The 23,019-nt window shown below is 36.0% G+C and overlaps 1 protein-coding gene across 18 annotated transcripts in view; it reads left to right on the top strand.

Moving 5' to 3' along the window:
- RAPGEF6 (Rap guanine nucleotide exchange factor 6) overlaps window positions 1-23,019 on the top strand; it is a 249,402-nt gene that overhangs the window by 98,878 nt on the left and 127,505 nt on the right. For 17 of the 18 annotated variants that reach the window (XM_067031533.1, XM_067031538.1, XM_067031531.1 and 14 more), the window contains one exon: window positions 22,486-22,617. In XM_067031533.1, the coding sequence (XP_066887634.1) occupies window positions 22,486-22,617 (132 nt within the window). Of the gene's footprint in view, window positions 1-7,956; window positions 8,921-22,485; window positions 22,618-23,019 lie in introns of those variants that run through there. The other variant, XM_067031539.1, reaches the window with a different exon arrangement.

Here is a 23,019-nt window from a genome sequence, read left to right as displayed (position 1 = left end):
TGCTATTTACTCCTTTTATCCAGAATGGTCTCCTGCCATGTCCTCCTGACAAAGTCCTGCTCAACTCCTAAGAGTCCATTCATCCATGAACTCTTTGGAGAAGCCTCCCTTAACACTTCCTGTTTGTAGAGTGCTCTTCTTATTGATCCCATAAGATGTTACACATACTTGCATGCAGTGTGCTCATATAATCATGCTCTGTTCTGAAGATAGCAGAAAACAAAATTAGCAATTTACTTAAGAATTTCTTAAATGTCTGTATTTTTTTATAGAAAGTTGATTTGTGTTTTAAATAGCCTACAATGGTGAACATTTTTCATATGTAGTGAGTTGAATTTTTAATATTGATATATACATAAGGTTAAATGGTAAAAATAAGCCAGAACCAATAAGGGGGAAGTGTTTTGGCTTCACAAAGGTCAGGCAACAAGTATGCCTTTATTTAACTTGAAATGCATCTCTAGATTATCAGACAACATTCATCCTTGGTCATTTTATAGAAACATTATTGATCCATATATAAATCTGGACATTCTTTAAAGTTTTAAAAAATATTGTTGCTGTTTAGGTACTTCAGTTATGAAGTTATAGTTCTTCTCATTGATTTCTCCTTTCTTCTGCTATCTATATATATTTTAAATAAATTTATTTTTGGCTGTGTTGGGTCTTTGTTTCTGTGCAAGGGCTTTCTCTAGTTGTGGCAAGTGGGAGCCACTGTTCATCACGGTGCGCGGGCCTCTCACTGTCGTGGCCTCTCTTGTTGTGGAGCACACGCTCCAGACGCGCAGGCTCAGTAGTTGTGGCTCATGGGCCTAGCCGCTCCACGGCATGTGGGATCTTCCCAGACCAGACCAGGGCTCAAACCCGTGTCCCCTGTATTGGCAGGCAGATTCTCAACCACTGCACCACCAGGGAAGCCCCTTCTGCTATATTTTTGAACAACAAACAGTCTGGGTGTTTGATGTGCTGTTATTGGCTCTTAATTAAATCCCACATTCCTCAGTAGACTAAATCTTAATTTTTTTTTCCTTGTTCCTTGTGTCACCTATGGTGCTTTTTACATTCTCAAGCACAGGATAATCTACTACCCTTCTTCCTCTTTTTCTCCATCATAGCACCTGCACAGAAGTGGAGCCAGCCAACTCTTCCCAAGGGACACTTGGAAAGAGGGATTTCCATGGCAGCATTATGGGTCGTGATTTTAAATTTGGAGGGCTTCCTTTTGCTCACCCTTCTTTACATGTATTCTTCCTACACAGTTCATTGTTCTGGCATAGTATGGCAGGTGGTGAGCATGGTGTGAAACTCTAGAATCTACTGTTTCATTTTAGGCTCACAAATTACTAATGCAGCAAGCATCTCTTTCTCTTTGCTTCTTCTGTGATTGTGCCTTATGTTCCCTGCTCTCCTCCAGTGCTCCATGTTTTGTTTGGATTTAGAGCGTACAGAGAGAGATTAAGATGTTTGTCCGTACAGCTGAGTAAGAATTCAAGTGTGGTTGCCGAGATCGCCTCATGGGTCATGTCTTAGTCCGTTCAGGCTGCTCTAACAAAGTACCACAGACCAAGTGACTTATAAACATAGAATTTTTATTTCTCACAGTTCTGGAGGCTAGAAGGCAAAGATCATTGTACCAGCAGCCAGCATGCCTCAGGTTCTGGTAAAGGCTCTCTTCTGGATTGTAGACTGCTTACCTCTTGCTGTCTGCTCACATGGTGGAAAGGGCTAGGGAGCTCTGTGGAGCCTCTTTTATAAGGGCACTAATCCCAGTCATGAGAGCTCCTTCCTTATGACCTTATCACCTTCCATAGGCCCCACCTTCTAATACCATCACCTTGGGGATTAGAATTTCAAAATATGAATTTTGCAGGAGCACAGACCTTCATAGCAGCATCTCAACATTTGTCTCAGGACAACCCATTTGGACTTCCAAAGAAACTAGGTGAAAATAAGTTAAATCCTTGATATGGGCAGGTTTATAAGAGCCAGATTTCTCAGTTTGATGTGATAGAGTAGACTTTAAACTAGGAATCAGATGATACACATTCCTTTTCTATTTCAAGCGCTAATTTGCAATGTTAAGGAATATTTAAGACCCTCAGTCCCTGCATCATGTGGGGGAATTGAACTGGCTATCAAGTCCCTTTTAACTGTAGACTGCCAACCCCCTGCTGTGTCCACATGGTAGAACAGGGCTAGGAAGCTCCCTGGGGCATTTTTTATATGGGCATTAATCCCAGTTCCAGAGCCCTCATGACCTAATCACCTCCCAAAGGCCCCACCTCCTAATACCATCATTTTGCAGATTAGATTTTAACATAGGAATTTTGGGGGTGGTGGGGGACACAAACCTTCAGACCATAGCAGACCACCAGTGAGCAAATAATTTAAACATTTATTCAATTCAAAATGGAGGAGGTGTACACACTCTTGTTGCATATATTATCAGAATTTCAAGTTTGGACTGCTAAGGTCGTAGTCACTGATTGATAAACCGTCAACAGTGTGAACTTTATTTGTGCACTTGATGGATCCTGATTGTTTTTAATTATATTTTGTGTCTGATAAATACTTGTAGAATGAAAGGATGAGTGGGTAAACAATCTTCTATTACTTCTAAAGTAAAGAAGATTGTGTATCTGGAACCATTGCCAATCTTTTTGTGTATAAGACAGTGAGGGTTGATCAGACTGCTACTGAGAAATTTGGAGCCCAGCCTCTGAGAATCTGCAGCTTTTCAGTATTGCTTGTCCTCTCACCTTATTTACAAGCCATAGTGCTCTGGATAGATATGTTCTTTATTGTGCTTTATACCTTAAAAACAGAAGAGAACTTTTCTCCTTTTATTCATGTGTGTCTAGTGTCTCCTGGGAGAATTCGTCTCATTAGTCTTCTGGGAAATAATTTAGAATTCTCAATAGAAGGTTCTTGTACCTAGTTACAGGGTCATGAGTCTGCAAATGGACAGAGAAAAAGCAAAGGGGTGTAATTGTAAACAATCTATGTAGGACAAATGCCTGCCTAGAGCAGATTTAAAAAAAATTTTTGTGTTAAAAAAATGTTCCATATAGTAATGTAGAAAAATATAGGAGAATATTAAGAAGGAAATGCTGTAATCCTCAAAACCAGAGATAGCTAATGTGGGTAATTATTTTTAAATGCGTGTATCTCGATTAAATCATTGAGATCTTTTTAATTTAGATAATGCTGAATATTTATTTATCCTGCCTTTCTACTTCTCATGCAATTAAATTTTTCCCTGAACATTATTTTTAATATTAATATTATAACAAAGTATTCTCATGCAGTTTCCAATTTATCTCCTATTACAACTTGTATGAATATATTTGTATGTGATTTTGATTTTTTTTCCTTAAGATTGATCCCTAGGGTGTGAAAATTATTTTTCATAAGGTATGAAAATTATTTTTAAGGCTCTACATATGTACTGCTAACTTCTAAGTAGTCATCTTTAAAAATTGTTTTTATCATTCACTGTGTGAGCTTCAGGAGTGTTGGGAAGAGGGCAGGGGCATGCCCTCTGGTTGTCTGGGATGATTCTCCCTCGCTTAAAGGTGACACTGATTCATATGGCTCTGCCCAGGGAAGCAGAATAGAAAAGATTTTTATCATACGTGAAACACTTTACAGAAAGCTCTTTTGAAGATCGTTTGAAACAACTCTGATACTAATGTATACATCAGTGGCCTAAGACAATGATTTTTGAGAGCATTCCAGCTGGAAAATGAATAACTACTCAAACATTTCAAACAGATTAATGCTGATTGTTACTGCCTTTTAATTTGATTTGTTATCTGTTCAGTAACTAGGTTTTTAGTTTTTAGAGTACTAGAAAATGCAGTATTTAAAATCAGAGAAGTGATACAAAGGTAATCTCTAATATAATCCAGGAATTTACAGATGGAGACAGTATTCTCAGTAGTTGAATTTTTTTAATGAGGTTTCTTTTTTCAGTCATGTTTATATATAGATACAGGTATTTATTTTAATTATTGGGCAAATCTTGTTTTTTTGTAGAAAATAATACATTAAAATTACATTAACTTTGCATATAGTATGTAGCATACTTGACTGCTTAGTATATATGCAAAGTGTATTTTTTTGTTTGTGTGTGAGTGAGAAATGCTTGCTACAACTGCACTGTGTAGTGGAAAGTAGAAGCATGGTGGTGCCTTTTTATTGTTGCTTCGTTTTCACTGATTCTAATTATAGAAGCTTACATCACCTTAGTTGATGATGAAGGCTTCCCTCTTTCTCTTTGCTTTTTCTTCCTCCATCACTCCCTAAGGAAGGATCATATTTCATAGTGCATATGTGTCCCACTGGTGGCTCTGATAAGGTTTTCAACAGCGTGGTGCTGATCATTTAGTGGACATAGATGACAGTGTGCTGAAGCACACTGTTGCTTACAGAATAGGAGGAGAGTGTTGGTAGTCTGGCTTTCTTCAGAAAGGCTGAGAAATAGATAGGATGCAGTTTGAAAGCAGGAATTCCTGAGGGGCACCAGTAATTAGAGTTAACCATGTCTGGTAACTACAGAGATTCATTTCAGATGTTCAAGTTAAGCAAGGGGCAGGAGGCAGGCAGGGAGTAGGAAAGCTTACTCTGATCCTTTAAAAGGGCTTGTATGTTACCTCAGATATTATGGTAGTGTCATTTATTCATTCATTTTCCAAAAGGATTAAAGTGTTTTTACTATATAAATCAGTACATTTAACAGTTTATATTTTAAAGGCCAAATGCTTACAGCTAAAACACAGAAATGAGTGGCCTGTTTGTTTTATTTTGTAAAACTACATAATTTTTCTTTGGTCTTACCTCCTTTTGAGTTTGGCTTCTCTACATTGTGATTATATTTCACTGTGTAGATGGGGAATAAAGTGTATGACTGTGCCTGAGATTACTATAAACCTGGTTTTTGTTAATGTTGGGTTTTTGTTTTTCATAACGTCTAGAGTATAAATTCTTTGATAACTTACCTTTATCCACGATTACCTTTTTTCTCCTTTTCAGTGTTGTTACCTATTGACATAAAAGGTATATTTATAGGTTAGTAGCTATTAGAGCCTCATATTTGGCTTTCTATACAATATGATTTCAAATATTCTGCTTCGTATTTTTGTTTAGAAATAGTTTATATAGTTAATGTATTTTATATTCGTTTATACAGTTTATAATGTGTACATAAAATATGAATATATAAAATAATTTATAATAGGAATATATAAAATTTATAGTATGAATATTAAAATAATTTATAATATTTATAATATGAATATATAAAATAATTTAATTATTAACTATATAGCATTTACATTTTTATAAGACTATCTTATAATGGTTTGAAGTTTTGCAAATGCATACATTGATTGCTTTATTTGGTAGTAGTTTGAAAGACCTTTTTAAAGCTAAAGATTTCATCAGTGTGGCTTAGCATCATGGCATTTCATGTGCAGGGGAAATGTATTCTTAAATTATTATCCTGTGGTTATGATTCCTAGACAATGTGTAGATCAGGGCATTCTCCCTTTCTGCAGTTACTTCATTTAAATTGGTGAGGTAATGGAATGAGATCATGATAAAATTTTTAAAGTAATAGAAGTGAAAAATCATTTATTCACCTAATCATGTATTTTAGTTATTTGATAAATTACTGACTATTCAAAAGATGTTTATAGTTTTATTCAGTAATTGAGAGTAAGTCATTCTTACTGAAGAAACAGTGTGGTATACTGTATCATCAGAGTGGTGGTGGGTTCACATGCTGAATATAGAATTTGGCCTGTTTGTTTCTTTCATGGTATTGTTGCACAGGGAGATTTTTCATGCCAGGCTCACCGTACAGTTCCCTAGAATGGCAGATACTATGAGATGATTGGTAGAACAAGGAAAAGGATGATGTCATCTTCACTTCCAGGCCAAACTAAAGGAAAAGAGAGTTGTTTCTTTATTGAGCTGGTGTTTACTACAGTTGTTCTAACATATGGTATTAGTGGATTGCATTTCATACACAGGGCAGAGTGTTTTTTAAAGTAGTTAAGAGATGGCTGTCTCCCTTGCTTAGCTTGAAGTCCTTTGTGTGCTATCAGCGTGATTTATAAAAAGGAGGAAAGGTGCCCTTTAGGGTTTTGCTTTTTGATTTGGTTGTAATTTATCCTGTTAGTTCTGTACATGAATATAATTACTGTCTTGCGTTGAAACTGAAATGTTCTTCAGTCACGTTAATGTTTACGTACAGGATATCTTTTAGAAATTTATCTTTAGGAAATGTTTGGTTTCATTTACATACAAGATGCCTACTATCATTTTTCTGTTTTTAAAAATGAGTGTTAAAATTAGATTTTAGTTAATTTATTCTTAAATACTTAACATTTTGTTGAAATTCCAACTCACAGGTTATTTAAATTAATTGAGTTGAAAAAATACATTGGTGCTTAAAAATCAGCCAGTACATAATTTCCATGTTTTAGGGTTAGAAAACTAGAGTCATGTTTATTTGTTAGATTTAGTTTTATATTTAAATATAAATTTTGTGTGTTCTTTTGAAATTTTTTCAAAAACAAATAATTCTTAAGTTTTATGGAAACCCAGATTCATAAATGGTCACTTATTGTGAAAGTATGACTTGTCTTTATTCAGAATAACACCTAGTTTTACTGAAGTCAGCTCTAGTCTTGTAAGTAGCAGTGTAGTTCAGATGGCAGCATAGTGTTGTTCAGAAAGTGACTTATAGTTTGCTCAGGGGTATTGAAGAACTCTTTGTTTTTGGCTAGTAACAAAGTGTTCATCTCTTGACAGTTAAGTCCTTTGTAATAACACCTGTCTCTCAGGTAATAATTTCTCTTATGTTGCACACCTCTTCCCTCAAAATGGTGGTAGCTAAATAAAGCAAGATAGTTCAGTTACTTTGATTTATTCATTGATGTTATTCTCATAATTTTGCTGCCTGGAGGGGTATTAACTGTATTTTACCATTGGAAACTGTGTCTTACTTTGGCCATTGGGAGGCACCATTGCAACCTGTAGTGCAAACTCTTTGTGGTAGTATCTGCACTAGATGCCTTGTGGCAGAATCTTGAAGAATAGGGTGGGTACTAGAGGAATTGTGTTTTCAGATTGGAGAAGGTGTGGCAAGAATTAAATTTTTTCTATAATTTATATAGAAAAATATTTCCTTTTAGTCCAGGCTCAGTTTGGAAGCAGGTTGAATCATTTTCTTTTCTGATTCCTTCTGAGTTTTACTTGGCTTCTGGTCTCTTTCTAGGAATTTAGCATTGGACTCTAGGAAGGTACCATATTGCATAGATTATTCATCCTCAGAGGGGTTGGTGAATGCCGCATGTCAGCTCTTGTGCCTGTGATTTTTTTTTCAGCTTTTCCTTTGGAAAAATGAAATTCTGTTTCCATTTAAATGTACTATTTACATACAAATCTTAGTACCAATTTTGATATTTTTAATGTTAATTTAGAGTGGTCTTGAAGGTTATACCTTTCAGAACAGTTATTTGATAAATAGGAAGTTTTGCAAGCAGAATACATATGTGACATCTGAGAACTAGGCTGCCTTCTGTATTTGCAATGCAAGAGTATCTTACCAGAGCTAATTCTTTTCCCCTGGGAGGACAATACTGTGTTAAATTTGAATAGTAATATGGCTTCCCAAATAAAGCTGTGTATCAATGCACAGAATTAAAAATCAAAATGGATTTTTAAGACTGAAACAGAGAGATGCTTTAGCCAGTTTTTTTCTTACAGAATTTAGCTTGCTGACACGTTTCACGGAAGGGTGTGTGTGTGTGTTTTCAATAAATTGCTCTTTGGGCTACATCTGCAGATACAGTAGCCAATTGATCTAATGCAGTTTCTGAAGGCTTTCTATACAGGTGATGTCATCCTTTTAGCTCTATTCTCCTCCCACTCTCTTTCCTTCTTATTAGATATTTCATCTTACTGCAGAGCATAGAATCAATAGGAGCTTCTCCTTAGGGAGCTGCTGTGAAACAGGCAAGGACAGTAGGAATTAAAACACTAACATACAGTCTTGCTTTAGCAGAAGATGTAGTGTTTTTGTACCATATCATATATAGATTTTCAACCAGAAAGCCAGACTTAGATCTACAGTACTATCTTACTGATGCATTAGAACAAGGAGCAATGCTGCAGAGCCGTAAATAGTGCATGTGAAAAGAGAAATTTTTAATTTTGGAGATTCTCAAGCATTCTACAGGACAAACCTGTTAGAGCATATATCTTCTAACTACCACTTGCTCAATGGTTGATTTTTTTTTTTTAAACCTCTGGTGGTTAACAATATAAAGAAGAAACTTTCATCTTAAGGATACAGTGTTCTGGTTTGCTTCTGATGCAGAAGAATTACTGCAGTGCTTACTCTACAGAATGAAATAAGTTGAAGAAAAGACAAAGCTGTCTTTGGAAAGGTTTCTCAGAATCAAGCAACACGGATTTGGTGCATGTTGCCTTATTTGCTTTGATTGATACAGTATTAACTGTTCAGTTACCACTGTGCGTGTCTTTGCCAGGTGCCTGAGGAAGGATGTGTCTGTATGTTTTGAGCCAGAAATCTAAACATCTTGATTTACTGTGATTTGCTTGTTAAAAGTCAACATTTTGATGAAAAGTATTTTAGTTATTTAGAAGCTAAATTCTAAGCTGTTAAAAGCTCCTGATACCAGTTTGAAAGGGATTTGGAGAAGCTGTCTTTACACTGCAGTTTACACTGCAAATGGTATATGATTGATAAGAAAGAAACTTAAAAGAATTTTGTCAACATACTCATCGGTGTGGCTCTGTTTTGAAAAGGAAACTATCCTTTGCAGCTCAGGAAATGGCTTTTCTTGTTCGCTGTTATGCCAATTGTCTTCAGCCATGGGCCTCCAAAGTAAGTAATTACTTTCTTTGAGATTGATATAATCTACCTATAACATTTAAATTCTACCTATTGTGAATTGTAAATGAGCTGTATTGTACTATTATATTTTCCAAACTTTAAAAAAATAAGAACTACAAAGCAGTCTAAACTCATTCTCATGGCCATTTTGTTTTTCAACTTACAGGAATCTTTAAAATATTCTAATATACCTCTAAGAGGATTTGAAAAATACTTTCTTAATTAATCTGTAGACTTAAACTGCAATGCATTTGAAGTATACTGTTTTCAGACTGAATCATCATTTATATATGCCTATTTCTGTACTTCTCTGTGATCATACTCTAACTTGAATGTATTGTATTTCCTTATTTTCTTAAAGGATTGATGTATTTGGCTATGTTAGTCTAATTTATAGTCTGTGTTATACAACGTTTTTCACTGATGTGGTACTTACTATCAAATTGTTGAATTGTATTATTTTACGAAGACTGGGTAAGAATTCTTAAGCAGTCAAATAATATGAAGAATACTCATGAAAAGTAATTACATGAAAATATTTTAATCTTAATTATTTTCAAAATAGTAGTAAGTGAACCATTAGTAGCTTGGGATTGTTTAAGATCATATATTATACTTGTCATTTTAAAGCAAACATATTAACTCACAAAAAAGTAAAATGCTACACAGCAGGATTTGCTAGGTTTTAGGAAAGTATACAGTGTAATTTAATAAATTATATTGTTCACAGGTCTCTAAGTGTTTTAGTAGACACTTTTAATTGTAACAATGACTGTGTTAAGATTGCTTTATGGTTCTGTTGAATTAGAGACAGGCACAATAGAAGCATCTCTTAGGATGATCTGAAATCATGTCTTTGTTTAAAGGTTGTCCTATTGATGGTGACTAAGGAAGAAAGACTATGGTAGCATCATGGTGTAATGTTTTATCTGAAAGATAGCTCACTGATTATCTCTCTTAAAGGCAGCTTCTGGAAGGACTTGTAAATTCACTGTCCATTTGGCAAAGAGCTGATTGAAATGTAAAGAGATGGAAAGATGCCTAGGTACACAGTTCATTTGTACAATTATCTGGTAAGGCATGGATGGTCTCTTTAGTACAAATGCCACCTGTGGGGCCCATGCATTGCTGAGGCTTGGCACTGAGGTTTAAAATGACACATAGAAGGGAAATGGATGAGACCAGGTGAAAAAGATTCAAACAAAAGAATGAGATATAGGGGTTATTCTTCAGAATACCTACAAAAAATAGCCTTTGGGGGTACTGGTAACCAACTTTCAATGTAAGATTTAACAAGTATAGAAGAGGCAAAGAGGATTGCAAAGATTAGATTGTAAGCTTTCATTAAATGACACCAAATATTATCTGAACAGGATTTTGTGAGTGGCACTTTACTATGTAAATTAAGTGTTTATGATAGAGTACATGTCTCCTATCGCCCCCCGCACCCGCACCAACTCTTATGTTATTATTGATGGAATATTAACTGGATTGTGACTAAACATGTTAAACTTGTGGTTAAATTTTCATACTTGCTACTTTTGGTTTTCTAATACATTTTACTCATTTTTATTAATTCCTGTATTTTGCCCATTCTGCTACTCAGATTCAGTACTTCTGAGTTGATTTATTTTCTTGATCAAATAAATAGTTCCAGCAACAATGTTCAAAGTGCTTTCCTTTATATTTACCCTTCAAATATTTGCTAATTTGTATATAAAATAATAAATCTAAAGTCTTTTTTCCTTTAGCATTATTTGCTTTGTTTTGTTTTATTTTTTATCCTTGATACCATAAAGTTTTACCATGGATTATCTAATTTTTTGTTTTGTTTTCTTTCCCCTTTTTGGCACTTGAAAGTCTTTCTCAAGCTGAAGATTCCCGTTTGTCTTCAGTTGTGGGAAATTTATTATTTTTTGAAAACTGCAACTCCTTTTTTCTCTTGTCACTCCATATGTTAGAACTCTAGATCTGTCCATAATGTCTCTCAACATTTGTTTCATACTTTATTCTCACTCTGTGCATTCCCAGTTTGATATTCTAGCTCATTAACTAATTCTCCACTTGTGACTAATTTCTGTCCTGCTATTTACCTTTTAAATTTCTGAATTTAATTATTATGTTATTGATATCTGAAATCTCTTAAGTGATGCTTTTTTACAACCACCCTTGTTTAATAACTTGTTTTCATTTTGTGGATGCTATTCTTTTTTCCTGATTGTCCTATCAGCTCTTTCTTCAAGTTCATATTTTTCTTAGTTGAGTTTTTCTTTTGTTTTCTTTCAGGGGTTTGACTTTTCTTGATTGATTCTTATTTGAGAGCTCATCGTCTGGTCTGTTACAGTTGCTTGCCCCAACTGATTGTCTACTAGATGGAGGAGGCATTACTACTTTGGCTTCCATCTTCCTTAGGTAGCTCCTACAGTCACTGATCTAGGAAGTGCTTCCATTCTCACTTTTATACACAGCTAAATCTATAGGTTATTTCTTGACCCTTCCCTAGCTTTACCTATCTGTAGCATTTTACACAGTTGATCACTTCCTCCTCCTGGACATTCTTTCTTCAGAGTAAAAGTCAACCATGACTTGCCAGACAGTATGTGATCTCTCTTCCCCTCATCTTCCCCTACACTCCTCCTTGTTACACTATTCCAACTACTCTGGTTTCCTTGTGTATCCTCAAACTTGTCAGGCACTCTTAAACTGATTTCCTGTTTTCTCAGGAATTCTATTTGCACTTTTAACAAACCCACTGTTAAGTGCAAATATTGATTGAACACTGCTCTGTGGTTTTAAAAATGTTGAAAAGTGGGGAGAAATATGTGTCTTAGAGTTAAAAAAAAAACTCTAATATTTATTGAGTTATTTAACAGTGTCCCCCCATCCTCATCTTTCAGTAAAAATAATGAGTTAGGAATGCAATTTCACATGCCTCAGGTACAGTGCTGCTGTATATATGCAAGGCTGCTATGATTAGTTATAGCTGTTTCCTTTAGGGCTTTTGGGAAATTTAGACTGTTTCCATTAAACAGGCTCCAGACTGCTTTGGGAGCCTTAGGATCTATTTTTAACCCTCTCTCTCACTGTCAGCTGACACTTCTTTGATATGTCACTCTGTCTAGCCCTAGAAAGTACTTTATAATTCCCCTAGAAAGTACTTTATAATTCTGGTGGCTTGATTTTAATTTCATAAGGCCTCTATCTTCTTGTGCCTTGACGAATGTTTCCTGTCTCCCATATGTATGATTTTCTTCCATTTCGTCTTCTATGCTTCCAGAGTAATGTGTTCTAAAGGTATATTTCTTATAGTCATTTTCTTGCTTAAAACTCTTTAGTAGGTCTTTTCTAAGACAGGGAATCTAAGCATCCCAAAATGCTATGTCTGGCCCTTCATCTCTTGTGTCTTCCTATAGTATACATCTCTACCTGAGCTACACTGGTTTGCTTACTGTTTCCTGAATGCATCATGCTCATTCAAGTCTCTGGCCTAATATTGTTCAGCAGAAATACAATGTGAATTACATATGTAATTTTAAACCTTCTGGTAGCCTTATTTTTTAAAAAAACTTTATAAGGTGAAATTAATGTAATATATCCAATAGAGTTTTTAATATATGTAATAAAAATAGAGTAATTATTAGTGAGATATTTCCTTTTTTTGTTTGTTTTTACTGAATTCAAATTTGCATTGTATACTTTCAGCATGTCTCAGTTTGACTAGCCACACTTCAAGTGCTTAGTAGCCATGTGTGACTTAGGGCTACCACATTGGACATTGTCATTCTGGGTCTTTGTTAGGACTCTTCAGTACATTTAGTCTGCTCTCTACCCCTAGTGAGAATGAGATCTTTCTCTCTAAGTTGCATTTGTTATTTTATTTGTTACTTATTCTAATTTTTTTATATCTTTATTAGAGTATAATTGCTTTACAATGTGGTGTTAGTTTCTGCTGTACAACACAGTGAATCAGCTATATGCATACATATATCCCCATCTCCCCTCCCACCCTCCCTATCCCACCCCTCTAGGTCATCACAAAGCATCAAGCTGATCTCCCTGTGCTATGCAGCAGCTTCCCACTAGCCATCCGTTTTACATTTGGTAGTGTACATATGTCACTGCTACACTCTCAGTTCGTCCCAGCTTCCCCTTACCCCCCACGTCCTCAAGTCCATTCTCTACGTCTGCGTCTTTATTCTTGCCCTACCACTAGGTTCATCAGTACGGTTAGATTCCATATACTTATGCTATACATGCCTGCATTCATGCCAATTTAGATTGAAGGAGATCTCTGCCACTGCTCCCCCGAAACTAATTGTCCTATAAATGTTTCTTGGATAGATGGATGGGATTGTCCCAAAGCATTATTTCTTACATTGACAGGATGTTAATAAGAATATTGGGGGAAAAGAAGTTTTGAAAACGCTGGGTGAAACATTTCTTTTTTGTGGGACTTCTTGAACTCTCCATAAATATGCTTATGCTTGTTGTAAAGAGTTAAGGGGGCATATGGTATAGCATTATTTGCTAATTTATTCAGCTGTCAACCCCCCCCCCCCCAATATATCCACGAGTTTTGTCTTCTGAAACAGTATTCTGGCATATACAGTTTAGGAAATGCTACTCACCCTGAAATACTGAATGTGTCTGTGCTAAGACTTCATCTGTTCAGATATCCATGGAAACCCTCTGAGCAACAGTGACAGTGTTCAGAAGTCAAATATTCACTCGGTTTTTCTTTTGAATAAATTTATTTAATTTTGGCTATGTTGGGTCTTTGTTGCTGTGCATGGGCTTTCTCTAGTGTGGCGAGCAGAGCTACTCTTCATTGCGGTGCGTGGGCTTCTCATTGTGATGGCTTCTCTTGTTGCGGAGCACAGGATCTAGGCGCATGGGCTCAGTAGATGTGGCTGGGGGCTCTAGAGCTCAGGCTTAGTAGTTGTGGCACGTGGGCTTAGTTGCTTCACGGCATGTGGGATCTTCCTGGACCAGAGCTGGAACCCGTGTCCCGTGCATTGGCAGGCAGATTCTTAACCACTGTGCCGCCAGGGAAGTCCCCCACTCAGTTGTTCTTAATGAGCAGGTGTTGTATGTGGGGTAGGCATCACTATGGTAGGCTTTCATTAGGTAGTAAAAGTGAAATATAAATTATATTAGCAATATATTTATGTTTATGTATATAATATACAATGGGAGTATAAAGAGTGTGAGTGCTGCATTCAAAGGAGTGAAGTGAAAATGCACTCCTTTTTCACTTCCCATTCATTTCTCAGCTTCCTTATTTTGGGAGTTTTTGTTGTTAATCTAATTTTATATCACTTTCTACTCTGTTTCCAGTGCTTGTAAGGTAAATGTTCATTGTTGGCTCTAGTTTAAATCAAGTGTATCAGTATTTGTCATGTTCTCACAAGGCATTCTAATAAAACTCATCTTTGGATCTTAATATTTTCAACAGTATAAAAAGTTAGAATGTATACTGTGTGTATAGCAACCCCTCGTTGCTAAAGGGTACAGAATTTCAGCACATTCCAGTGTTTGTGGACACTTTTAAATGGGAAGGAAGAAAATTGCCCTCACATACATGTGTATATATTTGTTTTCAGTTCTGAAATTTTTCAAATAGTTTATTTTTAGAAGTAATAGGGGAATTCTTTCTCCATATGGAAGTATAACATCTCAGCTAGATATTGCAAATAAAGCTAAAATTCCTTTTGTACTACCAGCCCCGATCTTTCACCTTCACTGTAGACTGCTACTGTTCGTTATCTAGTGTATGTTCCTCCAAGTTTTTTCCCCAAAACCTAGATAAGTATATACCCAGTAAATATGTGGTATTATTTTTATGTTTTTTAAAAAAATGAGTCACATCTTTCACATTTATCACAAAACTTGGTTTTTCAATCAAATCTGAGAGAACTATCCAGGTTTGAACATACAGATCTGTTTTATACCTTGAACTGTTGCGTTGTATTCCATAATGAGCTATCTAACAATTTAGCTATTCTCCCTGCAATACTTGTTTATCTTTTAAACTATTACAAACATTATAATGAATGTCCTTGTACATTCCCCCTTGTACACCTGTATGCTTCTTTAGGGTCGGTACCCAAAGAGGAGTTGTTGAGTCAAAAGGTTTATATATTTTAAATGTAATAAATCTTACATTTGCTCCCTCAGAGTGGCTACTCCCCAAATCACTGTCCAGAGTAGCTGTATCAATTCATAACTCCCTTTAGCAATTTATAAAAGTATTGTTTTCCTCCGTTGCCTTGCCCATATTTTGTATTATGAAATTTTTTTTGCCAGTCTGATGGGGAAAAAAGTTATTTGTATTAATTTTTATTTCTGTGATTGCTGGCAATGTTTAACAATCTCTTCTAGCCGATTTTTCTCCTGCTGCTATTACTTAAGTGGCCTCATGTTAAGATGACAGAGCCAAGAGACCAAAGCAACCTGGATATCTGAGTCTCTGCATGTGAAACAGTTGCTCCAAAGAGTTGCCTGGACCTATAGGGTACTTCGAGTAGGCGAAATATACACTTTGCTGGGTTAAGCCTGTGTGAGACATACAGTGTTGATCGTATGTCACTGCCCTTCCCAGAAACCTACAGTAGTTCTCTATTGCAGGAATCAATTTCAAAATACCTAGCTTAACATTTTTTATTACATTCTACCTCTTCTTAATACATCTCTTTCCCTTTACATGTATACATAATCTTCAAGAAACTATGTACTTTAATAATCTGTGTCTGTATTTAAGCCATTAGCCTTCCCAGCCTCCAAATAAAACTTTGATACTAGTCTTCATGGATAGGTGAACTCCAACAGAGTTCAGAAGTTCAGGTATAGGAAATGGGTTTGGAAAACAGGAAATTTTGCCAGACCTGGTAGGCTGGAAGATGATGGGGTAAGTGAATTGAGGTTGCTGATGAAAAGTCAGCTATTAAATCCTGGCTGGGGTCAGGAAAGGAAAAAGGGCAGATGAGCTGAAAGACAGTGGAGAAGTTTTAAGAAATCAAGAATTCCTATTTGAAGGAAACGTTTTCCTTTGTTTTCTTTGTTTTAAAGAAAACAGTAAGTACTGGGTGTTATGAACTCCCAACTTAATATCAGGAAACAACTTTGTAGGAAAGAACAACAGATTTATAGTCAGGCAGCCTAGGTTTCAGATTTCAACACCCATGCTACCTAGCTGTGTGACCATGGGCAACCTTTATAACTTCCCTGGGTGTTGGTTTCCTAATCCGTAAATCGGGTAAAATAATAACATCTACCTATTAATTCATTTAATTGGAGGAGCAACCCTAGCCCTAATAAGCATTAGTCCTACTACAGCCTTCATTACATTTATCATTCTTATTTTACTCACTATTCTTGAATTTGCAGTAGCCCTTACTCAAATGAGATAATCTATATAAAAAGCATGTAGAAGAATATATTTGCTGTAGTATACCTATTTGGTAAATATAGTGAGCACTCAGATGTTAGTTTCAATCATCATCATCATTATTCCCATCAGATAGCTAGGTTGAGGGGATTCCTATATGAAGATCTAAGTTTTCTTCATGACTTAGAAAGCAGATCTATATGCTTATAATTCTTTGTGTTCTCTCCACTATTAGACTGAGATCCTTGATGGTAGGACCCATCTGTTTTCATCTTTGCTAGCAGAGTTCCTGGCATAAAGTAGAGTATAGCAGAGAGTACTGAAATCAGGTGAACCTGGGTTTGAATTTCAATTCCACTGCTTACGTGAGTGTGAGATCTAGGGCAAGTTGCTTAGACTAATTGCCTCAGTTCCTCATCAGTAAGGTAAGGATGATAATAATAATGCTTGCCATTTAGGGTCTAGTAAGGATGACGATTACTCAGTACGTTTTAAGTATCATTACCAAGCCAGTTTATAGATATGCTCTTGTGGCTTTGGTTCACCGTGTTACTTTTATGGTTGACCTCCTTTTCCTTGGTCCTACCTCAGTAGGAATCTTGGAATATAAAATATCTTCCTCATCCCAACACCCCAACCAGACATTTGTCATTTTAAAATTATATTCAGTCTTTGCCTTTCTATCTACTTCATTACTAGATGAGATGTTTTTCTTTGTATCTAAACAGTAGACACTAAGTAAGAGGAACATCTTTGAGCTGGAACATACTCCTCTATCTTCTGTATTATTGAAACGAGTTATTGGTAGCTCTTTGATTTTCTGCTTCCTTTTTTAGTACTCATAATAGAGCTATAAAATGGCCTCTAAGCATGGCTTTAGCTTATTCCACAGGTTTTGATATATAGCATTTTAATTTTTATTCTGTTTAAATATTTTCTAATTTCCAATGTGACTTCATTGACCTGTGGGCTATTTAGAGGTTTGTTTTATAAATTCCCAAATACATAATAGTTTTCTAGTTATCTTTTTATTACTTATTTCTACCTTATTTGCACTGTAATCATAGGATATTCTCTGTAATTTTAACCTTTTGAATTTTGTCGAGGCCTGCCTTACTATCAGTGTTTATAAATGTTTATGTATATACCCTAAAATAATGTATTCTGTAGTCTTTTTTAAAAATAAATTTATTTTATTTATTTTTGGCTGTGTTGGGTCTTCGTTGCTGTGTGTCTTCGTTGCTGAGCTTTCTCTAGCTTTCTAGTTTTGGTGAGCGGGGGCTACTGTTTGTTTCACTGTGTGGGCTCCTCATTGCTGTGGCTTCTCTCATTGTGGAGCATGGGCTCTAGGTGTGCAGGCTTCAGTAGTTGCGGCACGCGGGCTCAGTAGTTGTGGCTCACGGGCTCTAGAGCACAGGCTCAGTAGTTGTGACTCATGGACTTAGTTGCTCCGCGGCATGTGGGATCTTCCCGGACCAGGGATTGAACCCATGTCCCCTGCATTAGCAGGTGGATTCTCAACCACTTTGCCACCAGAGAAGCCCAAGAATGTATTCTATAGTTGTTGATTGCAGTGTTCTGTGTGTTGATATGTACACTTCAGGTCAGATTTGTTAATTATGTTCATACCTTCTGTATCTACTTTTTTTAATTTGCTTATTCTGTCCCTGAGAGATGGGTGGTCAAAGTTTCATGGCATAATTGTAGATTCATCTAGTTCTTCTTTTACTGTTGTCATTTTTTTTACCTAATACAGTTTGAGGCTGTGTTACTAGGTGCAAATCTATTTAGTGTTGAACTTTTTATCATTATGAAATGTCCCCTTTTGCGTGTATTAATGCTTTTGCCTCAGAGTCTACTTCATCTGACATTAATATAACTACATAACTATATAAGCTTTCTTTTGGTTTGGGTTACTATTTTATATAGTCAATATTCATGTTGATTTACTCACACATTTCCGATTTTCATTGGTTTTCCTTCTTTCCTTCATCTAGAAGCTTTCATTTGGAATCATTTTCTGTCTCCCAGTGGATTTTCTTCCCTGTAGATCTGCCGTGGGAGTATTTCTCTTCATTTTTGTTTCTCTGAAAATGACTGTTTTGCCCATTTTGAGGACGGTTTTTACTGGGTGTACAATTCTAGCTCTTAGAGATAACACTCCATTGTCTTCTGGCTTCCAAGTTGAGAAGTCAGCCATCAGTTTAATTTTGCTCTTGTCAAAGCAATCTCTTTTTTTCCAGACTGCTCTTAAGACTTTTCTCTGAGTTTCTTTCCCCAACACTTCTACCCTGGTGTACACAGGTATGGGTTGGCTTTTATTTATCTTGACGGTAATTCTTAAAGCTACTTGGTCTGTGACTTTGTATCTTTTGTTAACTTTGAAAAATGCTTAGCCATCATTTCTATGCCTTAAGTACTCTTCTGTTTCTATGACTCTGGTTATTCAGATGTTACCTTCTCACTTTATATCCTTTGGCTCTTGGCTCTTCTCTCCTAGCTTCATTCTTTTTAGTCTCCATGCTTCATTTTAGATATTTTTTCAGACCAATGTTTATTTTTCTGTTTTTTCTTAGCTCTGTCAAATTTGTTACTGAATCCATCTGTTGACTTTTTTTTTTTTGGCGGTACGTGGGCCTCTCACAGTTGTGGCCTCTCTCATTGTGGAGTACAGGCTCCGGACACACAGGCTCAGTGGCCATGGCTCATGGGCCCAGCCGCTCCGCAGCATGTGGGATGCTCCTGGACCAGGGCACAAACCTGTGTGCCCTGCATCGGCAGGCAGACTCTCAACCACTGCGCCACCAGGGAAGCCCTCAAATTTTTATTTATTTATTTTAATACCTTTATTGGAGTATAACTGCTTTACAGTGGTGTGTTAGTTTCTGCTTTGTAACAAAGTGAATCAACTATACATATACATATATCCCCATATCTCCTCCCTGTTGCATCTCCTTCCCACCTTCCCTATCCCACCCCTCTAGGTGGTCAAAAAGCACCTAGCTGATCTCCCTGTGCTGTGCAGCTGCTTCCCACTAGCTATCTATTTTACAGTTGGTAGTGTATATGTATTCATGCCACTCTCTCACTTTGTCCCAGCATACCCTTCCCCCTCCCTGTGTCCTCAAGTCTATTCTCTATGTCTGCGTCTTTATTCCTGTCCAGCCCCTAGTTTCTTCAGAACCATTTTCTTTCTTTTTTTAAAAATTCCATATATATGTGTTAGCATACAGTATTTGTTTTTCTCTTTCTGACTTACTTCACTTTGTATGACAGACTCTAGGTCCATCTACCTCACTACAAATAACTCAAGTTTTGTTTCTTTTTATGGCTGAGTAATATTCCATTGTATATATGTGCCACATCTTCTTTATCCATTCTTCTGTTGATGGACACTTAGGTTGTTTCCATGTCCTGACTAGTGTAAATAGTGCTGCAATGACCATTGTGGTACATGACTCTTTGAATTATGGTTTTCTCAGGGTATATGCCCAGTAGTGGGATTGCTGGGTCATATGGTAGTTCTATTCTTAGTTTTTTAAGGAACCCTCCATACTGTTCTCCATAGTGACTATCAATTTACATTCCCACCAACAGTGCAAGACGGTTCCCTTTTCTCCACACCCTCTGCAACATTTATTGTTTGTAGATTTTTTGATGATGGCCATTCTGACTGGTGTGAGGTGATACCTCATTGTAGTTTTGATTTACATTTCTCTAATGATTAGTGATGTTGAGCATTCTTTCATGTGTTTGTTGGCAATCTGTATATCTTCTTTGGAGAAATGTCTCTTTAGATCTTCTGCCCATTTTTGGATTGGGTTGTTTGTTTTTTTTTATATTGAGCTGCATGAGCTGCTAGTATATTTTAGAGATTAATCCTTTGTCAGTTGTTTCGCTTGCAAATATTTTCTCCCATTCTGAGGGTTGTCTTTTCATCTTATTTATGGTTTCCTTTGCTGTGCAAAAGCTTTTAAGTTTCATTAGGTCACATTTGTTCATTTTGGTTTTATTTCTATTTCTGTAGGAGTGGGTCAAAAAAAATCTTGCTGTGATTTATATCAAAGAGTGTTCTTCCTATGTTTTTTCCTCTAAGAGTTGTATAGTGTCTGGCCTTATATTTAGGTCTTTAATCCATTTTGAGTTGATTTTTGTGTATGGTGTTAGGGAGTGTTCTAATTTCATTTGTTTACATGTAGCTGTCCAGTTTTCCCAGCACCACTTATTGAAGAGGCTGTCTTTTCTCCATTGTATATTCATGCCTCCTTTGTCAAAGATGAGGTGATCATATGAGCATGAGTTTATATCTGGGCTTTCTATCCTGTTTTTTTTGCTAAAATTCTTAGTGTTGTCTTTCTCTGTGTATGTCATGATCGATAAACTGGACCAAATATGGCCAGTGAGCTGTATGACCTGTGAGCTGAGAATGATTTTTACATTTTTAAAAGGTTGTTTAAAATAATTTTCAAAGAAAAAATAAGTAATACCACAGAGATTGTACATGGCCTGCAAAAGCCTAATGTGTATACATTTTGGTCCTCTGAGGAAAATATTTTCCAACCCCTGGTATATATTAAATAGTTATTTTAGAATCTGTATCTGATAACTCCATTTCTTGGAAGTTTTTCTTCACTGGTTTCTAGAGTTTATTATTTCCCTTAGTTTTCATGAATGCTATCTTGTCTCCTAATGTGCCTGGTTTTATCTGAGCTATGATTATTGTATATGAAATTTTTGAGGCCTAGGATTATTGGGTTTTTTTCTGTGGTGAAGTTTTGTGTTTGCTTTCAGTAGCTACCTTGAAGCATTAGTAATCCTGTATAACTTTAATCCAAAATCAGGGATTGAGATGATTCTAAAATGAGCATCAGTTTACTTTTGGATCACACTTATTTACTAGGGTATAATGTACTTTCCAGGGTCCAAATCCAAAGCATGGCCCTTCCATGCTAGGCCTTGGAATATGACTTTTGTCTCTCTAACCAGGGGCTATCAGAAGTGCTTCTCAACCTATTTGCCTCCTCTTTAGGAATCAAAATACTCTTAAGAGAAAAGCACCTTCAAGGATCAGATTGTGTGTGTTACTGTTTTCCTGTATATCTGAGTTACAGGATTCATCTGAATTACCTATCCCAGCAGGGGAAGTTTGTGATGTAGTTTTTTTTGTGTAAAGTTTTATAATTACCATGACTTTCTCTTGAGATAATGTAATTCAGGCTTGGACATTTTCTCCTTTAGAGTATATTTAGTTTCCACTGTTATGCATGTGTTTCTATAACATTTTCCTATAATAAAGTAACGTGAAACCCTGCTCTAAAAAGTACATACAGATTTCTCTCAGTAGTCCTGGATAGCTAGTTGCAGAGAAATTATTTGGAAAATACATCATCATATTGCCTTTGTAAAATTTTCTCTCACCGCTTTGGAGCACAGTGGTTTGTATCTTGTCTCAACTCCTGTAGCATTTATTTTGTAAAATTTTTTAAAGTTTTATGTACAACTTGTATCAGTGACCATATTAAAGATGAGGTGGTGGAATCATTTCCTTCTGTATCTCTTGTATCCCTATACCTAGCATAGATGTTAATTAAATTATTATGATTACTGACAAATTTTTTAGCGGCCAACTATAAGCTAATACAATGTTAAATGAAAAGAGGCTTACTAAATTTTTGGAATATTGAATGCAGTCACCTGTTACTTTTCTTAAGTCTTGGTGGCAGATGCTGTATTTTAATCCAAGATTTTACTGTTTTGTTCTGGAATTAGCAACCATTTTGTGTTAGTGAGGTGTGTGTGTATGTGTGAGAGAGAGGGAGGGAAGGAGGAAGGAGGGAGGGAGCGAGCATTCCTACCTTTTACAGTAGCAACAGCTGATATTTTTATTTGAAGAAAGGCCAATTTTTTCCTCTGAAAATACCATTACTCATGGTAATGTCTTTTGAAAACTGCTAAGTGGGCTTCCACTGTAGGCTTGCCTAACAGAATGCTGATTTGGTTCTTATCACTTTCTAAGATTTTTCCCAAGAATGGAGAATTTAGATTAGAAATTAGCTTGCACAGAAATGTACATAAAACAAAATGTTGTTGCAAAAGTTACAGTGTGTCAAGAACTCTTTAAAGGTAATGCTTGATATTTAGATTATCTTAAATTATTTTTCTTTTTCAGCTTCCAGCCGATCTTACCAAGATGCACATTTCAGACAACCCTCATCCACAGGTGACTCATGTGTCTTCTAGTCAGTCTGGTTGTAGCATTGCCAGTGACTCTGGGAGCAGCAGTTTATCAGATATCTATCAGGTAATACTTAGGAGTTTGTTTGCTGTGCATATGGCTTTTTTAATTCTGCCGAATACCTTGTGCTTGTGCCTTAGGTGGTCATGTATCTTTTAATTAGGGTGTGAAATTCAGACATAAGGTCTTTGAGAAAATATGCTTTGTTTACTGTGTCAAATTTACAAGCCTAATGAAAGAGGTGATCTGTCTTTTGAGAGTGATTAAATATGGTCCAGCAGTACTTGAATATAGTGTTCTCTTTAATTTCTTTTATCCAAGTGAATCTATATTAATATAATATATATATTATAATATACTATACTATAATATAATATTTGCTTGCATTAGAAAATGGTTCTTGAAACAACAGAACTTAAATTTATAAAAAGGCAATTTTTATTATATTCAGTAGTTGGTTAGTTAAGT

Source organism: Kogia breviceps, chromosome 4 (genome assembly GCF_026419965.1).
Source record: "Kogia breviceps isolate mKogBre1 chromosome 4, mKogBre1 haplotype 1, whole genome shotgun sequence".
Classification (NCBI taxonomy): domain Eukaryota; kingdom Metazoa; phylum Chordata; class Mammalia; order Artiodactyla; family Physeteridae; genus Kogia; species Kogia breviceps.
Note: the sequence above shows the minus strand (reverse complement) of the source record. Positions and strands in the feature narration are given on the sequence as shown.